Source organism: Mauremys mutica, chromosome 17 (assembly GCF_020497125.1).
Source record: "Mauremys mutica isolate MM-2020 ecotype Southern chromosome 17, ASM2049712v1, whole genome shotgun sequence".
NCBI lineage: Eukaryota > Metazoa > Chordata > Testudines > Geoemydidae > Mauremys > Mauremys mutica.
The window spans coordinates 25,916,948-25,937,299 of NC_059088.1; the positions used below are offsets into that span (position 1 = coordinate 25,916,948).

General features: G+C 54.4%; 1 protein-coding gene across 1 annotated transcript; it reads left to right on the plus strand.

Annotated features, from left to right (window-relative positions):
- The first annotated feature begins 4,972 nt into the window (after window positions 1–4,972).
- On the plus strand, window positions 4,973–19,139 carry HAPLN2 (hyaluronan and proteoglycan link protein 2). The gene is made up of 7 exons (XM_044990879.1): window positions 4,973–5,051; window positions 7,365–7,400; window positions 13,167–13,280; window positions 14,525–14,878; window positions 16,113–16,229; window positions 17,163–17,348; window positions 17,698–19,139. The coding sequence occupies exons 1-7, from the start codon at window positions 4,973–4,975 to the stop codon at window positions 17,979–17,981; spliced, it is 1,170 nt and encodes a 389-aa protein (XP_044846814.1). The 3' UTR covers window positions 17,982–19,139.
- Window positions 19,140–20,352: the final 1,213 nt, after the last annotated feature.

Genomic DNA, 20,352 nt, shown 5'->3' on the forward strand with positions numbered 1-20,352 from the left:
CTGAATTTCCTGGATTTACAGTGTGTGGTTTTGGGATACTTATAACATATCTGAAATGCCTTTTAGCTTTTAATTACTGACACATACTCTCAACCTTAACTCAATTGTAAAGTCCTTTTTTCTCTAGATTCAACGGATTTGGGTAGATATGAGATTAGATGGATTGGACTGTAGAACAGTGCTAGGTGAAAAATTAATGTTTTGATTTGCTGGCAATTCTGAAAAATCCCCCCCAAAAATGTTTTGGATTAAACTGAAAACAAAATTTTTGAAATTTTCAGAGCATTGAAAAGTTTTGTTTGTTTGTTTTTTTAAAAAAAGATTTTAAAAAGTTTTGCTTTTGAGTAGTGAATTTGAACGAAATTTCTCAACAGAAAGTGATCTCAAACCCAAAAAATCAGTCTCATTTTCAAAAATGTCATCAAAACAAAATGTTTTGATCTTTTCTGAATTTTGTTTGTTTTTTATTCAAAACAAATGATTTGGTGAATTCGATGGGAATTCACAAAACATTTTGGTGTCATAGAATCGGCAATTTTCACCAAAAAAAAAGTTTGAACCGAAAATTTTTGCCCAGTTCCAGGGTGGCCGGTAGCTGAAAAGGAGAGAAAGTTTCATCTCCCAGCTGGGGGCAGAGAAGCTATGTCAGCGTGTACTGTTTATAAATTCTATGCTCCTAATAAAGCCTGTACTGTTTTTCATAAATTCTTTCACACATCTCTATGGGCAGGCAGTGGGTGTGGGGAACAGAGAGTGTGATTTCATTTTTTTTCTCTGCATCTGCATTCGCTGAGAGGTGTTTGTAACATACAGAGGCAGTGCGAAATCCAAGACTCGAGAAAGCAGAGGAGGAGAAATGAACTGACGCTGAATAAACTAAAACAGCCTTTTGGAAAGTGACGTGGGTACATTTTATTAATTTTAAAGGCACTGTGTCAGATTCTGTTCTCCGTTACACCAGTGTCATTGCACTGAAGTTAACGGGAGTTACTCCAGATTTCTGTGGTGTCAGAGATCAAAATCTGTGTCTCAAAAGGAAGTGGAATGAACACGTCTGCTGCCTGCCCATTAGTCACTCTGCTTGTATGTTGTATACTTTTCCTTAGCCTGCGTATGTCTTAGGACGGCCCGATGGTTTGGGGCAATCGCCTTGACCTTGGTGGAGCTGGGTTCAATTCCCTGCTTTGCTACAGACTATTTGGGTGATCCTGGGCAAGTCACTTAGCTTTTCTGTGCCTTAGTTTCACCACCTGTACAATGGGGCTAATTGCTCTGCTTTACAAGTGTGCTGTAAGGATAAATACTGTGAAGTGCTTTGAAATGTGCTGCTTACAAAAGCCCCAGAGAGGAGCTCGGTATTGTTAGCTCCTGGGGGCAGGGACTGTCTACTCTGTTTGTACTGCACCTAGCACATTGGGGCCCTGCTCTTGATTGGCCCTTAGATGCTATCTTAATAACCATAGAAACGTAGGACTGGACATGGTGATAATTCTGCCACTGAGATGACTTTACCAGCCGTGATGTCAGCCTTGCGTTAACCCAGTGCAAGCAAAAGGAGAATCAAGACCATAGTTGGCTCTAAATTCTAGGCCAACTCCCTAGCTGCTGTAAATCAGCATGGCTTGACTGACGCGACATCAGTTTGTACCAGCTCAGGGTCTGGCCCAGTATTATTTCCTGCACCCCCCCCCCCAAAAACCAAATTAAACTGTATATGTGTGCACGGCGAACCCCCACTCCTACGGCAGTGAGTCTCTGAGCCTAGGTCAGCTGACTCGGGCTCACGCGACAGGGCTCACAAGAACAGTGTCGATATTCCTGCTCCGCCTAAAGCCTGGGCTCTCAGACCCATCCTTCCTTGCTGGGTTTTAAAACCAGCCACCAGCCTGAGTGGGAACATCTACACTGACCCAGGGTCTGAAACTCGCTACCGCAGATCTTCTTTTGCAATGTAGACCTACCCAGGGGTGCCCAAAAAGGGGGTACCCATTAAAGTAGGGGTGGGCCTGAGGGCCACATCTGGGTATGGAAATTGTATGGTGGGCCATGAATGCTCACCAAATTGGGGCTTGGGGTGCAGGAGGGCTCCGGCTGGGGGTGTGGGCTCTGGGGTAGGGCTAGGGATGAGGGGTTGGGGGTGCAGGAGGGTGCTCCGGGCTGGGACTGAGGGGTTCGGAGGGCAGGAGGGAGGTCAAGGCTGGGGCAGCAGTTTAGGGCATGGGAGGGAGTCGGGGTGGCAGGCTCCAGGCTGTGCTTTCCTCAAGCAGCTCCCAGAAACAGCAGCATGTTCCCTCTCTGGCTCCTACATGGAGGTGCAGCCAGGCGGGTCTGCGCACTGCCCTGTCCATAGGCGCCGCCCCACAGCTCCCATTGGCTGCAGTTCCCAGCCAATGGGAGCTGCGGGGGCAGCACTTGGAGTGGGGGCAGCATGCAGAGCCCCCTGGCTGCCCCTATGCGTAGGAGCCGGAGGGGGGACATGCCGCTGCTTCCAGGAGCCATGCAGAGTGGAGCAAGACCCTGCCCCCGCTCCCCGGCTGGAGCTCAAGGGCCAGATTAAAACATCTGGAGGGCCAGATGTGGCCCCTGGGCCGTAGTTTGCCCACCCCTGAGTTAAAGACTCCTTTTTCCACAAACTACCTGGCAGCTGTTAAACTAAAGCTGAGTTCACCCCACACGCTGCTCAGGGCAGAATTTCATTTTGACCTGGCCAGCTGAGGAAATCTGTGTTCCCAGATTTATTCACAGTGCTCCAGATACTCTCAAACGCGGGAGGCCCTTTTACACCGCCAGAGAGGAGTAAAGGGGGACCGAGCATAAATGAGAATCTGGCTTCTTACTCTTGCCGGTTGACACAGATAAAACTCAAGTGACCTCAAACAAAGCAATTACCCAATTAATCATTAAACCCTAAGATTTCAATCCATTTATCTTCATGCTTCATCTGTTTTCTTTAAGCCAATCAAAACATTATGCAATCAACAAAGGGGGTTCTTTAGTGAGATCTCGCCCTTATCTAATGCAAACATTGGCCCTGGTTCACATTTATGCGGAGGTCCCTTAGTGGCGTAAAGGGGTTATAAATTACATTTACACTCCTCGAAGGCTGTTTTCGGGCCGCCAGAGTGGTGTAAAGGGGTCCCACTGTAAATTCTCTCCTTCGTTTGCCTTCTCACGTATCGGGCCAGATCCTCACCTGGGGTAAATCAGTGTCGTGCTGAAGCTGAGGGAGCTGCGCTGATTTACCCCAGCTGAGGATCTGGCCCGTGGAGCGAAAGTGGTTGCTTATTTTAGACTGAGCAGGGAGAAAGCAGCCGAGTTTTGTCCGGTTCTCATGCCCGTGTTTGGCTAGAACTTAAAGAAACTGGTCAGGGCTGGAGAGCTGGAACAGGCTTGTGATGGGACTGGGAGCCCTTCAGTTCTAGGTCGCTGGTTTCGGTTCATTTCCTGCTGGTAAAAGTCACCCTGAGCTGGTGGGACCATAGGAAATGAGCAGGTGGGTCTCAGCCCAGCTCCCAGCGGAGAGGTGTCTGCATTGCAGAAGTAACCGCCTGGCTGGCAGGCTCCTGGAGAGACCAAGGGTTGAATGGGTCGTGAAGAGTGCACCGTGCGTCCGAGGGGAAGATGAGGGGTGTAGGGAGGAGCAGGTGTGGAGAACTTGCAACGTGCTTTACCTCAGGGGTTCTCAATCTGGGATCGGGACCCCTCAGGGGGTCACAAGGTTATTACAATGAGGGGGTCGCGAGCTGTCAGCCTCCACCCCAAACCCCGCTTTGCCTCCAGCATTTATAGTGGTGTTATAAATGAAAAACACTTTTAAATATATTTGGGGGGGGTCGCACTCAGAGGCTTGCTGTGTGAAAGGCGTCACCGGTACAAAAGTTTGAGAACCGCTGCCTTACCTGCTCTTGGGGAAAGAGAAGGCTCCAGTTTCTGGGCTGCACCATTCACCAGAGCTCAATTCAATGCAAAGAATTCAGAGAAACTCGTCGGAGGACAGACCCTCCGCCCATTTCTCTTGTCCCCTTAAAAAATAAGGGGGGAGGGTAGATCCTGCTGTAAATCAGTGTCCCTCCACTGACCGATTTGTACCACACTGAATTTTGGTTTACACCAGCTGAGGATCTGACCCTATATATGGACCCAAATCACCATGGAGCCCAACCACTGGGCAGATGAGTTGCGCCCAGTTCTCAGCAATGCAAAGGCCACTCCGGCAGCACAAAGCAGCCTTAATATGGGCACAAAGGGGCCTTTTTAAGGACTCCCCCCTGCACTGGGGACCTCCCCAGCTGGTGTGGCGGCAGTGAGAGGGCCCTGCTCCCAGATGCTGGCGTAGGGGGTGGATCACACTCCACTACAGCTGTGCTTTTCAGGAGACAGAGCGGCCCATGAGGAGCAGAGCGTAAGTTTGGGCAGCCCCAGCGCTGCTCTAAGTTACACCAGGTGGGGCTCTGCATAGCCTCAGAATATGGGGAACACAAAGGGGGCTTAAGGCGGCTCTCCTTGCCCCAAGTGTAGAAACAGAGGCTGGGGCTTCAAAGGTATTTAGGTTCCTGACTTCCGCTGAACTCAACGCAAGTTAGGAGCCTGAATTCCTCTCGGGGAGCTTGTCCATAGTGGCTTAGAATCAGGCCCTCTGCGGCAACCATCAAGCTCTCCGTGGGCCTCATCTGAGGTTCTCTTGTAGCCAAGAATAAAGGATATCAAGTCTATTTGGGATATAGAGGTGAAATATAACATACGTGTAAATTAATGTCATAACGCAGAGTCTCAGGCCTGTAAGATACTCGGCTTAGCCACACAAGGCCTGAGGCCCGAACAAGGTTGACACGACTGGTTCACCAAGTTCACCAAGCCGCTAGTTCACCAAGATCACTAGTGCACCCTGTAAATTGCCAAGATTAGAGGACAAGCCGTGCTAATTGCTGCTGATTTAGAAAAGCTGTCGCCATGGATCTATTAATATGGCAAGATGACTGGTAGGAACGTCTTGGGGAATTTTAGCTCGGCCACGCGTCGCTATGGCAACTGTGTGACGCCCGTGTTAACAAGTGAAAAGGGAACTAACCAGGGAGCATATGAAAAAGGGGGCACCCCTAATTTAGTGGGGGGAGGAAGTCCGGACAAGGGGAAAAGGGTTGGAATACTTATGGGTAGGTCTGAGCGTTAGCAGGTGAAAGCGGAACTCAGGATAAAGATGTTGGCCGGCCCGTAGAAAACATGTCGGGAAGCACTAGCATTATGATGAAGATGATGGTGAAGAAAAGAGTGACTGATGCTCCAGGTTGCCCCAGCAGGAGATGTGAATGATGCTAGTCACAGAGCTAAACACCATGCACTCTCTCCATGTCTGCTATTGGATTTCAGCAAAAAGAACAAGGAGTCCTTGTGGCACCTTAGAGACTAACAAATTTATTTCAGCATAAGCTTCCGTGGGCTAAAGCCCACTTCATCAGATGCATGGAGTGGAAAATACAGTAGGAAGATAGCTAGATAGATACAGAGAACATGAAAAGATGGGTGTTGCCATGCCAACTCTAAAGAGACTAATCGAATAAGGTGAGCTATTAGCAGGAGACAAAAAACTTTTGTAGTGATGATCAAAATGGCCCATTTCCAACAGTTGACAAGAAGGTGTGAGTAACAGTAGGGGGGAAATTAGCATGGGGAAATAGTTTTGTTTGTGTAATGACCCATCCACTCCCAGTCTTTATTCAAGCCTCATTTAATGGTGTCCAGTTTGCGAATTAATTCCAGTTCTGCAGTTTCTCGTTGGAGTCTGTTTTTGAAGTTTTTTGTTGAATAATTGCGACTTTTAGGTCTGTAATATTGTGACCAGGGAGGCTGAAGCGCTGTCCAACTGGTTTTTGAATGTTATAATTCTCGACGTCTGATTTGTGTCCATTCTCAGGGTCCAGGGGCCTGGTTTGTGGATTTGTTGCTCAAGGGACTTGTGATAAATTGCAGCTGTTTCTTGTGCGCTCCGAGGGCCTCTCATTGTAATGATACCGATCATAATCGTCCTGATGCTGTAGCCCTCAGCTGACGGAACCTTTGCTGACCCTCTGCAGTCTAAGAGCTCAATCAATAATCAGTACATCAGCCCATCAATAAGGCCTCTCTCCGGTCAACCGGCAGAGTCGGGTCACTCTGGTGCAAAGCCATGACCGTCTGAGGCCGCTCCGTTCAGCCCGGTCTGGTTACAGCAAGACTTGCCCTCCCCTCCCCCGCTAAAAAGCACGTTTGTCCTGTCCCCAGTGCCATTAATGGTGCTGTCACATTCTTCAGGTGTGGGTCAAACAGATCCAGGGGACTCATTTACCTGCCCCCACATCCCTTTTAGGACAGCCCATGGCCAGACTCTGACTCCACCCCTCCCCCACTAACACTGGCCTTGGTTTCAAGGGGCCAGATCCTCAGCTGGTGTAAATCAGCACAGATCCCTTCGCTTCGTACCAGTTCATCCCAGCTGAAGATCAGGGTCATTGCTGAGCTGCAGATTGCCAGCTCTGACCGCCCCGGCGTGCAAAGCAGTGAATTCGTGCGGAAGAGGAGGAGCCAGGAGATCTGGGTTCGATCTGCCACAGACTTCAGTTGCGCAAGTCATTTCATCTCCCCGTGCCTCAGTACCCCACTCCTAACATGGGGCTAGCAGCGCCAAGCAGATACATTCATTGACGTTGCGGGGGTTTATGTGGCATGGGGCTGGATAAGCAGCTAGATTTTTCTGGAGGAAAACGGCTGTTTTGTTGAAACTGAAATTTCTGAGGGAAACCTTCATTTTCACCGACGTTTTTCAAAAAAAGACCCCGGAAAATGATTTTTCTCCCCCTAGTTTTCGGCATCCAGTTCCTTTGTACGGCCTGGCAGCGCGAAGGGGCCTTAAGGTGGGCGTGACTGTGAATTGCAATGGCTGGTCAGTGTAAAGGAGGTGTTCGAGGCAGCAAGAGTGAGGCTCAGAGACTTGTTTTCATCCGGGCTGCAGGCGAAGCTTGTTTTCGGTGGAGTGCGTGTCACGGAGAGGCCGGGATCGCTTTGTCCCTTGCTGCCAGAGACAAACTGCCGCTTGTCTTGTGTTTCATCCGAGATGTACATTTCCTTCTCCCCTGGAGATGGATCTTCAGGGCAGGGGTACCGGGGCGGGGGGGCAGAGGGAGGTGCTGAATGAAAAGGCCCAGTTCCGTGCCGCGTCCCAGAACACAGCCTCATTGTGTCCCCGTTGTTTTTTTCCCCGCATCTCCTTTCAGAGACAGTCGATCATCCCCAGCCTTAGCCGGAGAGAGAGCAGGGGGGGCCGGTGTCATGACCAAGGGCCCGATCCAAAGCCTGGGGAAACAAATGGGGAGCCTTTCCATCGACTTCAGCGGCCTCAGGATCAGGCCCCGGCCAAAATGAGGCAGGTACGTTACCAAAGTGTGTGGAGGGGTGTGAACGCAGCCGGGGGGGATCACCAGCTACCACTCCCATCTCTCCAGAGAGGAGAGGGGGGGCCACTGCTTCCGGTTCGGAGGGGAACAGGGAGCTGCGTGCCGCTGCTGCTGTAACAGGCCAGAGCCAGATTACAGAGTCTAACATTGGCATCTCCAAAGTACAATAACCCAGGACAGCCGGGATGCTCCTGAGCCCGTAATACCGGACATCTGGCAGTGGCAGCGTGAACTGAGCCCCCTTGACACATTTGCCTTGAAAACCGGGCGATCCTGGGGAACCCTGACCAGGTGGCAGCACTACTTGGGGCTGTGCCGTGGTGGGGACCTAGGACCCCGGATTGCCCTCGCCCAGCCCTGCTCATTCCCGAGCGTCTCTCTTTTGGGCTCATGAGGGATTTCGGCCTTTAGAACACCCTGGCCTGTTCTTCCAAAAGTCACTAGTGATTTTCAGTGCCCAGCTGAGACACACGAAAGAGGCCTGGTTTTCAGAGTACGGGTCCTTCAGCGCTCTCCGAAAATCAGGCCCCTCTCACGGCATCTTATTTGGGCCATCCCCAAAAGGGGAGCCACCCAAATCGCTCGTCACCTTTGAAAATCCTGGAGTAGGTGGAATGAGGAAAGGCCTGTACCACTGACCAGCGCTTTAGTCATGTAAATTACACAAGTGTTTCGGGGTTATGGAGGACTGGTTTTGTGCTCAGCCCACACCCTAGATCCTTTTATCACTGAGACCCACTCCCATTTGTTTTATACCCAATCGGGTTAACCACCCCCTACACCAGAGAATCATTGGCATCCATTAACCTTCTCCCATATGGAGCAACCCTTGCTAACAGATTGTGAGGGAAGTTTCAGGCAAACACTGCCAGTCCGTGTTTGGCAGGGTGGGGGAGCTGGGGGGAGAAGACCGGTTAATTTGCAGACCTTTTGGGGATGATCAGCTCTCATGCTTCAGGGGATCAGCTGATCAGTACAGAGATCAGGAAGGGGATTCCAACAACCAATGTGACAACCATGCACTGTCAACCTGGTGCAATAGGGAAGGTTCCTCCTTTAATTGGAGCCATCGGCTTTTGGCTGCTGGAAGGGACTGTGGCCTGATGCATTGTGGGAAAATCTACTTTCCCTGGAGTAAAGTGAGTTGAGAGCATATTCGAAGGACCTGATCCCAAGCCCCTGGGAGTGAATGGGAGTCTTTCCACCAGCTTTGGATCTGGTTTGGAGGAGATGTGGGTCTGAATGGTGTTGACATCCGCTCTGAATTCCCCCGGCTCTGCGGCTGCATATAAAGATGGGCTTGTTCGCTGGGGCCGCTCTGTTCTGCTGAGCAGAACAATGCAGGGAAAGATGCTCACAATGGGAAATTGTGCATCCTCCTTGCTCGTGGAAGGGGGAAAGACAGACACACCAACTGTTTACTGGTCCTGGGCCGGAGGGAGGGATTGAGAGAGAGGGAAAAGGAGATACAGCCACCACCCAGACAATTCTGATGCTGTCCAAAGAGCACAAAGGATAGATCTCCCCAAGCAAGACTCATTCTCTGGTTCTTGGATTTCCTCTCCCAGAGCAGGCAGGGCCTCTCGCAGTCCCGGATGCCAGCGGACGTGTCCGCTAGCCATGGAAGGAGCCAGGAGCCAATGAACCCAATGGCACTGGAGCAGCAAGTTTGGTCTTTCTGTTCCTCTCCCGTCCAACAATGGGACGTTTGTGACGGAGCCGGGCCCGGGTTTTTGCGAGCGTGCGTCATGCCAGATGCATAACGGGGTGCTGAGTCAGCCCCGTGCCCGCAGTCTGGCCCAGGCGGGCATGCAGCAGCAGGTGGTGGAGGAGAGCTCTCAAAGGATCGCTTTGTTGTTTCCCGGCCTGGTTTGGAGGGGTGCGGTGGGTTGGCGGAGGATTTCCCGGTGAACGTAGAAGGGACGGGACCGGACCCGGAGCTGGTATGTAGACCCCTGCAAATCCGCGGCTATCCGCTTTATATCCACGGATGCCTGCATCCCCGGACGCGGGTGCATTGTTCACCACCTTTGGGGATCGGCCGCAGATCCAAATTTTGTGTGTCCGCACAGGGTTCTAACACTGCAAGAGGGGGCTGGGGCAGATGCATATAAAAGATCGAGGGTGGGTCAGATAGAAGTTCACTACCGCGAATGTGGTTCGGATGCAGAGCCAAATGTTGTATGTCCACGCAGGGCTCTGCTAGTAGGAATTCTTGTACCATTAGAGTGCGGCTGGTGGAGTCTCCCCCCATTCTTCACCTCAGGGCCGGCTTTAGGCCAATTCAACCAATTCCCCCGAATCGGGCCCCGCACCTAAGAGGGCCCCGCACCCAAACCCTGCCAGTGCGCTGTACCCGGGGTGGCCCAGCTTCCCCAGGGGCAATTTAAAGGGCCTGGGGCTCCCAGCAGGGACTGGAGTCTCAGGCCCTTTAAATTGCCACCAGAGCCCCACTGCTGGAGCCCTGGGGGCTATTTAAAAAGTCTGGGGCTCCCCTTGCTTCTACAGACCCGGCCCTTTAAATAGCCCCTGGAACCCCGCTGCTTCCCCAGGGCTCCTGTGGCTATTTAAAGGGCCGGGGTGGTAGAAGCAGGGGAGCCCCAGGCCCTTTAAATAACCCCCAGAGTCCTGGGGTAGCGGGGGGCTCCAGCTGCCTCTGCTGCCCCGGTCCTTTAAATAGCCCCCGGAGCCCTGCCGCTTCCCCAGGGCTCCCATGGCTATTTAAAGGGCTGGGGCGGTGGAAGCAGGGGAGCCCCAGGCCCTTTAAATAGCCCCCGAGCCCCGGGCTGCTGCTGCTACCCAGGTGGCGGAGGGAGGAGGAGGAGGCACTCACCGTACAGGGTGGGCTGTACCCCCTGTACCCACACCCCCTGCCCGCACCAGCCCCGCACTTCCTGCCCTGTCTCCAGACAACCCCTGCTGCACCCCCCTGCCTGAAGCCAGCCAGTCCCGCACTCCTCTGTCTCCAGGCCTGCCAACCCTTGCCGCACCCCCCTGCGGCCCTGCCTGAAGCCAGCCAGCCCACCCCACATCCCCCTGTCTCCAGCCAGCCCCACACCCCTTGCCCTGCTTGCAGCCAGACCCTACCTCCAGTCAGCCCCTGCTCTGCCTCCAGCCAGCCCCATGTCCACTGGTGCCCTGCAGTTCCCAGGGCAGTAATCCTGCACACCTGCTTCAATGAGAGGGGCAGGGAACAGCTTGGACCCACACCTGTGCACACCCTAGGGTGACCAGACAGCAAGTGTGAAAAATTGGAACAGTGGGGTAGGATCCTATATAAGAAAAAGACCCCCAAATCGGGACTGTCCCTATAAAATCTGGACATCTGGTCACCCTAGCACACCCCCAGGGAGTGGTGGGGACCCACACATGTGAAACGGAGCTCATTTCTAGTTCAGGCTCATCTTTTTAAAAAAGAACTTTAGGTAGGGTTAACGTACATCCGTATTTTCCCAGACATGTCCAGCTTTTTGCTTCTTAAATCGCCATCCGGGAGGAATTTTTAAAAATACGGACATATGGTAACCCTATTGGTACAAAAAATACATACTGTGGCACATCCCTTAAAGCAGAACTTTTTACAGGGAACCGGTTGCTAAGAAATGAAAGGCTTTTTTTTACGTTTTTTTTTTTTTAGTCATCCCTGCCGGGGCCCCGCCGAAAATGTTCGAATTGGGCCCCGCACTTCCTAAAGCCGGCCCTGCTCCACCTCCCAGACTTGGTGGGTGGGAAGCTCAGGACCTCTGCCTTGCAGCAGCATGGTGGGGTAGAGGATTCTGCCCGGTGGAGAGGAGGGTCTCAGGGCTTCTGCCCAGCAGGATGCATCTGCTGGGGCTTCAGCAGGAGTGGGGCTGAAACCCTGAACCCCAGCAGGGGCTCTCTGGCTCTCAAACGTCTAAAGAGTCTCATATCTGGCTCGGAGGGTCAGTAAGTTTGGCCACCCCTGGTCTAGTGGATCTGGCACTGACATGGGAGTGAGGAGATATGAGTAGTCTCATCTCTGAAGCTAACCTGCTGTGTGACCTAGGGAAAAGCTGGGTGCCTCAGTTTCCCCAGTTTCCGTGTCCGTACAGCCCCTAGCGCAACAGGACCCCAGTCTCACTTGGAGCCTTTAGTCATTGCTGGAACTAGTCAGAGGCAGCTGAGCCAAAACATCCAGACCCCGCTCTTCAGCCTGACAATGCTGGTTATTGTGGGCTAGCGGGGAGTCGGCCAGTCCCCCGCCTGGTTTGCTGTAGAGGGCAGGAGTCGAGCTGAATTCGCTTCACCCTCCCAGCCACACGCCGCCTGTTCTTCCTGTAATATTCCTTTGCCTCCCTTCATCATCTCTTACCCATGATCCTCAAAGGTGGGGGTGGGTCCCGAGCGACATGAGAGGAGGTTCAGAAGATTCAGTAGGCAGGGCAGTATTGTCTAATGGGTAGTACACTGGCCTGCTGGGTGATCCTTGGGCCAGTCACTTCCCTTCGCTGCTTCCCTCCATCCCACCTCTTGTCTACGTAGATTGTAAACTCTTCAGGACAGGGCCTGTCTCTATGTGTTAGCGCGTTGGGAGGTCTGGGCGCCTAGGAACCCTAGCTACAGACCAAAAACCTGTGGTGCTAGGTGCTGTACAAACAGAGAACCAAAAAAGACAGAGCCTCCAACTGCCAGCCCTTTAGATTCCAGGAACGTTAACCCCCTAGAGAAACAACCCATGTGAAAGCCACAGGACTATGCAATTTGTGTCTAGGACTGACCTAAACAAACAGATCGAGTGCATCTTGTAGAGGACAATGGGTAGTAGGGAGCCAGACCTCAACGCATTAGTGTAGAGCTGGAGGTGCGGCAGGGTATGGGGACGCTCTATAGAGGCCGTGTTTTTATCCTCCATTGCCTTGCACCTTCTGCTAACATCCTTCTGGGGTGTATTAACAGGAGCGTTGTATGTCAGACACAGAAGATAATTGTCCGACTGGTGAGGCCTCAGTTGGAGACCTGTGTCCAATTCTCGGCCTCATGCTCTAAGAAAGATGGAGATAAGTTGGAGAAAGTCCAGAGGAGAGCAACAAAAATGACAAAAGGTTTAGAAAACCCGACCTGTGAGGAAAGGTTAAAAAATCGGGGCATGTTTAGTCTTGAGAAAAGACGACTGAGCGGGGCCCTGACAGTCTTCAAATATGTTAAGGGCTGTTATAAAGAGGACGGTGATCAGTTGTTCTCCTTGTCCACTAAAGATAGGACAGGAAGTAAGGAGCTTAATCTGCAGCAAGGGAGATTTAGGTGAGATATTAGGAAAAACTTTCTCAGGGGCGTTAAGCTCTGGAACAGGCTTCCAAGGGAGGTTGTGAAATCCCCATCGCTGGAGGTTTTTCAGAACAGGTTGGACAAACTCCTGTCAGGGACGGTCTAGGTTTACTTGATCCTGCCTCAGCGCAGGGGGCTGGATTTGACGCCCTTTCGAGTTCCCTTCCAGCCCTACGTTGCTGTGATTATATGAGGTGGCGCGAGAAGCCGGATTGTCCAGTGGTTAGGGTGCTAGCCAGAGATCTGGATACAGTTCCCTGCTCTGCCACGCACTCCCTGTGAGCAAACTCTCCCGCTGCTTGCAACAGCTCCCCCGAAACGCGACTTCATCGCAAAACTCTAACTATGCGGAATTTCTTCAAAAACTCAAGGGCAGCAGAATAACTTGTGAGCCTGTGTGGAACAGCAACACCTGGTGAGCCTTGCTAGAACAAAACATCGTTCCTTTTTCAGGCACGTTCCTGGCCCCACATCTAAGTATGCACCAGCTGCTGCTGCTGGCTTCACTCTGCCTCTCTTCTCTGCCAGCTGCTTTAACTATTTACCAGAAGGCAGCTGGGGGTCCAGGTGGGTAACCATGTTCTCTTCCTCCCAGCGAATCCCCCCTTCCCCTGTCCAGCATGGGGCAGTTTGGCTCTTACCCTAGTCCCAACCCATCTGCGTCACCTCAGAGCCCCAACCTGCCGCAGTTTAAAGCTGAGGTGCGTGGTCGCAGACGGGGGGGAGGATGGGAAGGGCAGGAGGCTGGTTTGAGGTGCATCAGCACAGCTGGGTGTTGGACGCCCGCCCGGGGCTGGACCAGTAAGGGAGGCGACAGGCTCAGCAGAGGTGCAGGGGAAGGGAACCGGGACTGGAAGAGGCAAATCAGGACTCCAGTGCAGCAGCAGTGCATGTGGAAGAGAAACCCTGGACTGGGAGAGCAGGGTGGGGCTGCGGGTAGGACTGAGGGGCATCGGAGGTGCTGAGGGGAGCTCGGCTGGAATAGCAGGGTGGGGCTGCGGGTCGGGACTGAGGGGCATCGGAGGTGCTGAGGGGAGCTCGGCTGGAATAGCAGGGTGGGGCTGCGGGTCGGGACTGAGGGGCATCGGAGGCGCTGGGGGGAGCTCGGCTGGAATAGTAGGGTGGGGCTGCGGGTCGGGACTGAGGGGCATCGGAGGCGCTGGGGGGAGCTCGGCTGGAATAGCAGGGTGGGGTTGTGGGTCGGGACTGAGGGGCATCGGAGGCGCTGGGGGGAGCTCGGCTGGAATAGCAGGGTGGGGCTGCGGGTCGGGACTGAGGGGCATAGGGGGTGCTGGGGGGAGCTCAGCTGGAATAGCAGGGTGGGGTTGTGGGTCGAGACTGAGGGGCATCGGAGGCGCTGGGGGAAGCTCGGCTGGAATAGTAGGGTGGGGCTGCGGGTCGGGACTGAGGGGCATCGGAGGCGCTGGGGGGAGCTCAGGGCTGGAATAGCAGGGTGGGGCTGCGGGTCGGGACTGAGGGGCATCGGAGGCGCTGGGGGGAGCTCGGCTGGAATAGCAGGGTGGGGTTGTGGGTCGAGACTGAGGGGCATCGGAGGTGCTGGGGGGAGCTCGGCTGGAATAGTAGGGTGGGGCTGCGGGTCGGGACTGAGGGGCATCGGAGGCGCTGGGGGGAGCTCAGGGCTGGAATAGCAGGGTGGGGGTTCCTGTTTGGGATTGAAGGGCATCAGCAGGCAGACCGAGCAGGACTCGGAGGAGAGCCGCGGAGCCGCAATCCTTGAGTGTCTCGGGAGGCCGCAGGCCGAGCAAGGCCGGGGGTTTGACGCGCCTCCGCCTGCGGGTGTCTCCTCACAGCCCCCACCCCGCGCCTGCAGTACCTGCTGGAGCCCCTCCATGAGGTGGTGCACGCCCAGCGCGGTGCCACGGTCACCCTGCCCTGCGTCCTGCGGGCGCGGCCCCCCCACTACAAGGTGAAATGGAGCAAGGTGGAGCCGGCCGAGCTGCTGGAGAACATCATCCTGGTCACCAACGGGGCCCAGCACAAGACCTACGGGCAGCTGGGCGGGCGGGTCCGGCTGAGGCGCGGCCACCGCAACGACGCCTCCCTCACCATCGCCGGGGTAGCGCTGGAGGACGAGGGGCGCTACCGCTGCCAGCTGGTCAACGGGCTGGAGGACGAGAGCCTGTCGCTGACACTGACGCTGGACGGTAAGTCCCGGCTCCCGTGGTGGCCTGGGAACGGTCCCCCTCCGGCCAGCAATGGCCCCGTCCTCTTCAGGGGAGAGACCTTCTGCTGATGGGAGCCCCGGGCGTTGGGGGCAGAGGAAAAGCAGGGGGAGCCGTGTCCCTTGGCAGGGGGGAAGCGGGGGGAGCCGTGTCCCTTGGCAGGGGGGAGCGGGGGGAGCCGTGTCCCCTGGCAGGGGACCCTTGGGGGGGGGGAAGCGGGGGGAGCCATGTCCCCTGGCAGGGGGGAAGCGGGGGGAGCCGTGTCCCCTGGCAGGGTTCCCCGAAAGGGGTCGGGGAAGCCGCATCCCCTGGAAGTGGGTCCCCGGGGGGAGATGGGCGAACCTGCATCCCCCGGTGGGAGCCCATGAGGGAAGTGGTTTTAAAAGTCTTAGCTCACTTCCCCTCTACCCCCAGCTCTTTCTGAGCGTAGGGGTGACTTGGGTCCTTCCAGCCATCCCTACGCTCAGTCCAGGGGGTCCCTGCAGCCGCTGCTCCCCAAATCCCTGCTCTGTGACCTGGAGCAAGCCACTGCCCCTCACTGTGCCTCAGTTTCCCCTCCCGCCCTCTGTCTGTCTATTCAGACTGTGAGCTCTCCGGGGCAAGGACTGTCTCTTGCTCTGTCTCTCTGATCTCATGTGAGCCTTTGATGCGCTGCTATAACAGAATATTACCATGGGGGTTCCACAGTGGGCCAGCAAATCTGGTCGGGAAATGGAATTTCTGTCCCGTGGGAAATCCCGACATTTCGAACTTTGTTTTCCTTCCGGATCCGGAAAGAGAAGTCGAAATTTTGAAATTCACCAGGGAACAAAAATTCGGAAGGATTTCAATTCAGAAACTTCAGAACATTTCGGGAACATTGAAACATGCTAACAGAATACAAAATATCCACTAGTATGTAGCAATAATATTGACTGGTTTTATATTATTATAAAATCATGTAAGAAAAGTGGCCATGAAGCCAAATGCTTCGGCTGTGTCGAAACGAGGTAGGCGAAGCGAATCGTGTCAACTATTTCCCACAGAAAAAGTCGTCAAAGTCGACGAATTCCCACAAATCATTTTGATTTCGACAAAATTGCATTTTCCGACAGAAAAGGGTTCTGTCAAAAAAATTGTTAAGCAGGTGCAGAGGCCGGCACCCTGCGCTGAGATTCCCGATCAACTCTCTGGCCCTAGAATACCAGCTCACTCCTTTTCTTTTACGATCACCCAGGTGTCGTCTTCCCCTACCAGACCAGCCAGGGGCGCTACAGATTCAACTACTTTGAGGCTAAGCAGGCCTGTGAGGAGCAGGACTCCAGGCTGGCCACTTACCAGCAGCTCTACAAAGGTAACCAACCTCTGTCTGTTTCACCCACCTCCTCTAGCGGCTGATTCACAGACTTTGCTCTAGATATGCTTGAGAAAAAAAATTAATCTCTTTATTTATTGAGGATGTTTTAATAGGTTTACAGATCATTGCCATGTAAATATCCGAGACAGAAGGGTAATCAGGTTTCAGAGTGGTAGCCCTGTTAGTCTGTATCAGCAAAAACGAGTCCTTGTGGCACCTTAGAGACTAACACATTTATTTGGGCATAGGCTTTCGTTAGCTACAGCCCACTGCATCGGAGGTTACAGAATCGTTACACCAGCCAGCTTTTGTTTAGAGAAGCATTAGAGAGCAGGATCATCAGATCTGGGAATAGGACCAGGAGTCCTGACCCCCAACCCCCTCTCTTTGAACTGCTATGCCACCCCCCGCTGCTTTCAGCTACCTGAAAGGAGGTTCCGAAGAGGATGGATCTAGACTGTTCTCAGTGGCACCAGATGACAGAACAAGGAGCAATGGTCTCAAGTTGCAGAGGGGGAGGTTTAGGTTGGATATTAGGAAACACTATTTCACTAGGAGGGTGGTGAAGCACTGGAATGGGTTATCTAGGGAGGTGGTGGAATCTCCTTCCTTAGAGGTTTTTAAGGTCAGGCTTGGCAAAGCCCTGGCTGGGATGATTTAGTTGGTGTTGGTCCTGCTTTGAGCAGGGGGTTGGACTAGATACCTCCTGAGGTCCCTTCCAACCCTGAGATTCTATGATTCTGTGATCCCAGAGCTGGGATTAGAACTCATTCCTCTAAGCACTGGACCACTCTCTCTCCCAGAGCTGGGGATAGACTCCCCTTTGCTCTGCACGATATGCGGGAAAACAGAGAATCGGGGCCATTATTAAGGTATCCAGTAGCTTGGTTCTGACGCTTGCCCGTCCCCTTTTCTCCCGCTAACCCGCAGCGTGGACCGAAGGGCTGGACTGGTGTAACGCAGGCTGGATTCTCAACGGGACCGTCCACTATCCTATTATTAACCCCCGAGAGCCCTGCGGGGGGCGGCTTCTCCTCCCGGGAATTCGGACCTATGGGGCCAAGGACAAGCAGAAGGACCGGTTCGACGCGTTCTGCTTCACCTCTGCTGCGAGGGGTACGTCCAGAGGGAATGCAGCGGCTCCGTGCGACCGCAGAGCGTAGGGAGACAAGATCAGAGCAGAGGCTCGGCTCGGCTGGTACCCACTCCTGTTCTGGGTCAGCTCACTAGTTCCGTCTGGTGTGGTATCCCCTGCTCCCCGTCTGGGTCATTCCTCCCAACGCAATGGCTCCACGCCACCTCCCTGAAGTGGGCATTTCCCAGGAGCTAGGCAGGACCTGCTGTTTTCTAGCCAGGCTAGAGGGACCCTTGACATCTCCGTGGCAAGTCCCCACACCACTCAGCGTCCCATGTGACCTTCGCCCTGACACCCTCCCCTCCCCTCTCTCTCTCTCTCTCTCCCCAGGCCAGGTCTATTTCATCCAGGGCCGCCTGAGCTTCAAAGAGGCAGGGCAGGCTTGCCGCAACCAAGGGGCCACCCTCGCCAAGGTCGGGCAGCTCTACTCCGCCTGGAAGTTCTCCCAGCTGGACCGTTGCGACGGGGGCTGGCTGGCGGACGGCAGCGTCCGCTACCCCATCACCACCCCTCGCACCCACTGCGGGGGCCTTCCGGACCCCGGCGTCCGGAGCTTCGGCTTCCCCAACAAGGAGCAGAGGACGTATGGGACCTACTGCTTCTCGGTGAAATAGGGATGGCGCGGGGTGATGACGGGACGCCGGGTAGGGGACGGCAGCTCTGCTCTTCGCTGGTTTCCAGCCGCCCTGCCCCTGTCAAGGGTCATGAGATCCGTCTCCCAGGCGTGTTTCTCTTTCCCAGTGGGTCTCAGGCCGGTTTCCAGCAGCACATAACCCTCGCTTGGCCCATCCGCTCATCGTCAGCCTTAGCAGAGAGACCAAGGACTGGATGGGCCATGGAGACCAGAATCCTGTCTCATGTCCAGAGGTGCCTCCTCCAGGAGCGCTGGCCAGGAGAGGCCAATAGGCTGCTTGCCCTGTTCTGTGAACAGAGGAATCTGTTCTCTGGAGCCGTGGCACAAAATTCAACCCCTGGGGCGAGGGCCTGTGTGCAACTTAAGCACTGATTTGAGGGCTTACGTGGTGCACAGGCTGGATTCAGACCCTCTGCCCAGAGGTGACTTCTACCCTTTCGACACAGAGAGCAAGTGAGAATGGAAGCACCAAAGCCCCCAACCTCAGAACTTCTCGGGGCTTCTGCTCTCCTCGGTTTTGGGTTCCTGCTGTTTGCTAGCTGCCATCTGGAGCAGGGGGTCGTCAGGAGAAGACAGAATCCATGGGACTCAGTAAGAATCCAGGGTCCTGCTCCCATGAGGTCGCTGGACCCCTCAGAGGAATAACCAGTAGCTGTAGATTTTTTGGTTTAGTTTAAGGCTAACGACGAAATGGCATTTTGTATCCATTACTCACCTATTTCCAACAGGGGATGGGGTGCCTCTGGAGATAAAAAGCTTCCTGACTCTCTGTACGCTTACTCGTGCTTGTGGAAATTCACAGTGATAGCAGGGCCACAACTCAGCTCCCTCTGCTCTGCAAAGCACAGGTCCCTTCCCACTTGAGCTAAAGGAGCATTTCCTTAATTAGCGGCAATATAGGGGCTATGACGCACAGCCGAGCCGTTCTGATTCCATTCCCGCCGAGGGCAGCAGTGCACCCAAGCCCCCAGCCAGCTCACTACATTGTGCTCGGGAAGGTCTGTTTTTTAACCCCAACACCCGCCAGGCTCCCCCCGTGAAGAAGCCGTTCAGTGCCAATATGCGGCAGGCTGGAAAGTAATGAGTTTGACTAATTGAGTTTATCCATGTAAATTTAATAAAAATGATGGTAAACCCACCTGAAAAATAGCACCTTTGGGGCGGGTTTTTTCCCCTGCGTATTAGCCATAGGCTGACACAATCCAGCCCTCGAGCCAAGGACTTTCAGAGCTAGAAGCCATAAGCTGCTAATGTGTCAACAGAAGCACTGTGCCCCCCGAGCTGGAGCAGACTCACCGACTGTATGTGGACTAACCACTAGCAAGAGGACGGACTCTCCCATGCTGTGGGTGGCAGATCCCTTGTGATATCCAGCTTACGCCCTCAATCTGAGGCCTTGTTACGTTTTTAGGAGAAATTACCCTGCAGTGCGAGGGGTTGTCCGGACTAAGACTTGCCCCTGTCGGCGTAGTGAAGACCTGCTCCTGTCGGCGTAGTTAATCCACCTCCCCGAGAGGCGGCAGCTCCGTTTACGGGAGAGCTTCATAGCGCTCTGTACGCCGCGGGTTAGATCAATGTAACTACGCCGCTCGGGGGCGTGGATTTTTCACACCCCGGAGAGACACGGTTACACCGGTTTACGTTTGCAGTGTAGACCCGGCCTCAGAATCTTTTCGTAAGTGTAGGACCGGAGCAGCAGGTGACGCCAAGTGAGATCAGGGCCCCGTTGCGCCGGCACACGCTGCTGCGCTGAGCCATTTCGCATCCACAGACAAGGCGCGCAGAGGATGGACGGTTAGCCCCATTTTGCAGGTGGGGAAACTGAGGCCCGGAGTGATTGTGATCACACAGGGTGAGGGGAAACGGAGGCCATGGCTCTGTCCTTTGTGTGCACCAGGGCTCAAATTCCGGATATTCCTGGGCTCAAACACCCACTGAAAAAAATTAGGGGGTGTTCAGCACCCGCAGGGCCAGATTAATCCTTTGTGGGTCCTGGCACCCGGACGGCGGCCCCGTTCCACCTGTGTTCCGCCCCAAGGCCCCACCCCCACTGAATCTCTTCCGCTGAGGCTCCGCCCACTGCTGTGCCCCGAGGCCCCACCCCCACTGAATCTCTTCCACTGAGGCTCCGCCCACTGCTGTGCCCCGAGGCCCCACCCCCACTGAATCTCTTCCGGTGAGGCTCCGCCCACTGCTGTGCCCCGAGGCCCTGCCCATAGTTGGCCTCTCCCCCCGCCCCGACCCTACCCCTGCTCTGCCCCAAGGCCCCACCCCCCACTCAGCCTCTTCCCCATGGGTGGGAGGGGGCAGAGAGGAGCACCCTCCGGCTAAACCAAAAGTCAGCGCCTGTG

What these genes read in the sequence shown, in the direction of transcription:
- HAPLN2 (XM_044990879.1), top strand. Translation starts at nt 4,973, where the DNA reads ATGACTGGTAGGAACGTCTTGGGGAATTTTAGCTCGGCCACGCGTCGC. An exon ending in GAAGGCAGCTGGGGGTCCAG is followed by an intron (nt 13,281 to 14,524) that starts GTGGGTAACCAT and finishes GTCTCCTCACAG; the next exon opens with CCCCCACCCCGCGCCTGCAG. An exon ending in GCTGACACTGACGCTGGACG is followed by an intron (nt 14,879 to 16,112) that starts GTAAGTCCCGGC and finishes ACGATCACCCAG; the next exon opens with GTGTCGTCTTCCCCTACCAG.